Genomic DNA, 3,882 nt, shown 5'->3' with positions numbered 1-3,882 from the left:
AGAAATTCAAGCTTCTTCCTAAATGCACCTCAGCGTTTAAACTACCGCCAAATCAAATATAGACTTATTCTATTGAAATCCCAGTTGCACAATCTACACTCATTCTCATCGATTTGTGGGTTTGGTTTTTTAATATGACAATATTTTCATTCGATTTTATCCGTTGAAGATTGAAATAGTGACATGCTAAACCACCCTAATTCGTCGGTTCTCTTTAATTCTCTTTAAATAAAGTGGGTCGGATCGAACCTAAATTTGTTATCCACCACTAACTTGTCTAGGCAAGAAGATCCAAACCAATTTCTTTTGATTTTTTTAACTATCATGGTATTTAGTTGTTAATTTTTTGTTATTTAACTTGTTTTGTTTTCGTTTCACAACTCATTTATAGTTGTTTTTTATTTTAATAGAAAATTTGAGAAAATATTATGATATGTTATTTCCAATATTCTAGATCTTTAGACAATTTTTTCAAATAGTTATCTACCATACCCGCAATCTACAATGAACAAGTACAAATAGGTCAAGGATAGTTGCCATAGTGAGGCTCAAGGTCTCATTTCAAGGATCATCATTGATATATAGGAAGGTCTCATTTCAAGGATCATCAGTGATATATGGGAACCATAAAAACAAGGGCAAACCTATTACCAAAGATTAACTCGACGTCCCTTCTCGGAAAGATTAACCCGATACTCAACTCATTAACTAACTAAATCAACTTGTTAAATAATATAGCAAAACGAATCAAAGCAATGCTCAACTCATTTGTTTTGTGAACTCGTTAGATTTGTATTATATGTAGATACACTAGGTGACCAAAACTAGGACTTGGATTTGATGCTGTAAACAAACAACATATTACACTGTTTTTTATTGTGACCCTAATCTTTTTTTAATGGCACAGATTATAACTTAAGCAGGCACTGTCCTCATGGTATTTGTTGATCCAATGGATGAGATCAAAATTGTTATTTTTTACAGCACTAAATCCATCTACCTAAAACTATTAACTAACATGTTGAATGGAACAAGCCAATGTGAATTCTGACATTGCAATGAGAGTTTACCAGAACTTGGAGAAGCTACTAGATTCGGGGGAACATGTATTGGCAGTGTATGTACTAAAAAACACATGCTAAGCCATGTCAGTTTGTTCGTTTACCAACCCTATTCAAAATCAGAGTTATGGTATATATCAAAATTTTCTTAAAATATAAATAACCATAATGCCTAAATCTTAATTATCAAGTAATTAGCAGAAAACAAGAAATACACCAGCCAAGTAAGTGTACAGAACACATTTTAGATCTCAACAAAATCCTGACCACCGATGACTATCATTAATCAATATCTCCCCCTTCCTCCTCTTCCACGACCACCACGGCCACCTCCTCTTCCACCCCTTCCTCTGCCACCATTTCCTCCATGATGATTTCCTCCACCACCACCAGACCTCTTGTTCCCCTCAGGCTTCAATTGCATCCCTTCTGGCAAGGGACTTATGTGATCCACACATTTTCGGAAGCTGAAATCATCAGCTGTGTCATCGTCCCTGATGAGGAAATAGCACCTATTTTTATAGCGAGGGTGTTCGCGAATTTGGAAAGCACAAACCCCTGTGCCAATCTTTTTATCAGACTCAGCATGCCCATTCTTGAGCAATTCCAGCAACATCGTGTGCTCATACTACAATACAGAAACAAGCCAATGTGGATTCAGTAAGAAGAAAATTAGAGTTGCAACTACTGAAAAATCATCGTAAGTCACAGAAGAACAGAGAACAACAGTAAAATAAAAATGCCTCAAATCCAATCAGGGCTTTAAATTACAAGAGTTTGTTACAGCCACAACATCTACGTTTTAAGAGGTCTACACAATTGTGTTAAAACTGCAAGATTAGGGTTTATCTGTAACTTTCAAGAAGGTCAATGAATATGGTATAACCGAAATAACCATTTGCAGCAGTTGGGCAACAAGTTTTCATTTTCACACAGTTTCAACACTTCAGCACCATCACATGAAAATAAGCAGAGAAATAGAGTTATCAACACCATTGTCAAGATTCTGTCTCTCTCACTAAATTAGAGCTATAGTTGAAATTATTCTCAAATCCCATCAGACATTAGGATAGCAGTTAAGATTGCATCGGTAAAGGCTGATAGTGTATTTAGAGATGCCAGTGCTCTTGATAGCTCTTCAGGAACAAGATCTCTAAACAAGATTTTTTACTTTAGATTGAAATTTGATACCAATATCAATTAGACTAAATTTATATCAAAATGGTTTTAATCAAAGACCATTGGAACATGAAAGAATTTGCTACAGAACAAACTTTTAACCAAACAAATTTCACAACATTTCATTCAAAATCATAAATTAGTCAAACTCTAACCAAAACCCAGTTTACGCATTTAAAAAATATTAACTTGAAATATATTCCTAGAAACTTTCAATCATGGTAGATCAAGTACAGTACAAAAACAAATTTCACAACATTTCATTCAAAATCATAAATTAGTCAAACTCTAACCAAAACCCAGTTTACGCATTTAAAAAATATTAACTTGAAATATATTCCTAGAAACTTTCAATCATGGTAGATCAAGTACAGTACAAAAACAAATATTGAAAAAACTAACAATCCAATCGTATCCCACATGCTTCACAATGGTAAAAAAGAGAAAAAAAATTGAAGAAATACCTTGTTAACATTCAGATTATGAGGCCAAGCATTAAGAAATTTGTGGAAGTAATGAAACATTTCCACGGAAGAACCAAAGGTCTTAGGTCCCAATTTCACAGCATCGGATGCTTCCTTTTCTTCTCCATCTTCGGTTTTCTCAAACTTCTCCAACCTTTGCTCTTCTACTGACTTTTCCTCGTCAACTTTAGCCTTCTTCGGAACGATATCATCTTTGGGTTCGTTTTCTTCCCTCGGTCGTTTATCCTTGGAATCAACAGCGTTTTCAACCTCCATGTCGACAGCAGCAGCAACGGCGTTGTCGGTATCGACGGCGGTTGCAACGGTGTTGTTGGTATCGACGACGGCGGCGTTGGTATTAACAACTTCTGGAGCGGTTTCTTCTGCCATTAGGGTTTTGGGGAAAATTGTAAAACCCTAGATTGTGATAGTTGGGATTGCAAACACAAAGTGAAGCAGTTACTCTTTGCAGTTTAAATATAAAGGAATAATAGGGTATCCGCTTCATAATACAAAATACAACTCCCTTTCTCCTCTTTTTTTTTCCACGCATTTATAGAAAAAATTTGTTTTATAATTATTTGGTATGCTTTTTAAAAAAGTTCTTGAATAATAATATATATTAATATATAAGTATAAATATGTATTTTGATTAAAGATTTAACTATAATTAATAATTTAAATTCATTTAATTCAATAATTATTACTCTTGTAAAAATAATAAATTACTAAGGATATTATAAAAAAATTTAAAAATAAAAAATTATTAGTTACTTTAGTATATAAAAAAAAGTCATGATTCAACGAAGATCGGATTGATATTATTTAAATATAAATTTTTTGTTTAAATTAAGATGTATATTATTTTAACTTTTTAGTCATGTTAATATGATTTATAACTTTTTAAATGAGTAAAATACATCTATATAAAAGTAGTATAGTAACATTATTATTAATATTAGTAAATAATTTTAAATTCGGTGTCCAATTTGCTACCAACTCGTTTGTATTAAGTTCCAATACTGTGGTTAGCTTGGACATAAAAGAGCCTCCTTCTATCTTGGGGAAAAGATTGTAGTCTTTGATAGATCGGTTCAGAATCCTCTCAAATTCTTTCAAGATTGAAGCTATTTGAAAATCGGGGAAAGTAAAGTATCGTAAAGGGATGTCATAGTATT

The 3,882-nt window shown here is 33.0% G+C and overlaps 1 protein-coding gene across 1 annotated transcript; it reads right to left on the bottom strand.

Moving 5' to 3' along the window:
- Window positions 1-1,171: 1,171 nt before the first annotated feature.
- On the bottom strand, window positions 1,172-3,227 carry LOC127085345 (protein EMBRYO DEFECTIVE 514). The gene is made up of 2 exons (XM_051025866.1): window positions 2,705-3,227; window positions 1,172-1,689 (listed from the first exon to the last, which is right to left on the bottom strand). Exons 1-2 carry the CDS (start codon window positions 3,092-3,094, stop codon window positions 1,348-1,350), a joined length of 732 nt encoding a protein of 243 aa, XP_050881823.1. The 5' UTR covers window positions 3,095-3,227; the 3' UTR covers window positions 1,172-1,347.
- Window positions 3,228-3,882: the final 655 nt, after the last annotated feature.

The sequence above is a fragment of the Lathyrus oleraceus genome, chromosome 5 (assembly GCF_024323335.1).
Source record: "Lathyrus oleraceus cultivar Zhongwan6 chromosome 5, CAAS_Psat_ZW6_1.0, whole genome shotgun sequence".
Classification (NCBI taxonomy): domain Eukaryota; kingdom Viridiplantae; phylum Streptophyta; class Magnoliopsida; order Fabales; family Fabaceae; genus Lathyrus; species Lathyrus oleraceus.
This window is presented reverse-complemented; position numbering and strand designations above follow the sequence as displayed.

Bases quoted from the DNA above. Each gene is read 5' to 3' on its own strand.
- LOC127085345 (XM_051025866.1), bottom strand. From the start codon at position 3,094: ATGGCAGAAGAAACCGCTCCAGAAGTTGTTAATACCAACGCCGCCGTC. The intron at 1,690-2,704 runs GTATTTCTTCAA...TCTGTATTGTAG, and splicing joins ATAATCTGAATGTTAACAAG to TATGAGCACACGATGTTGCT.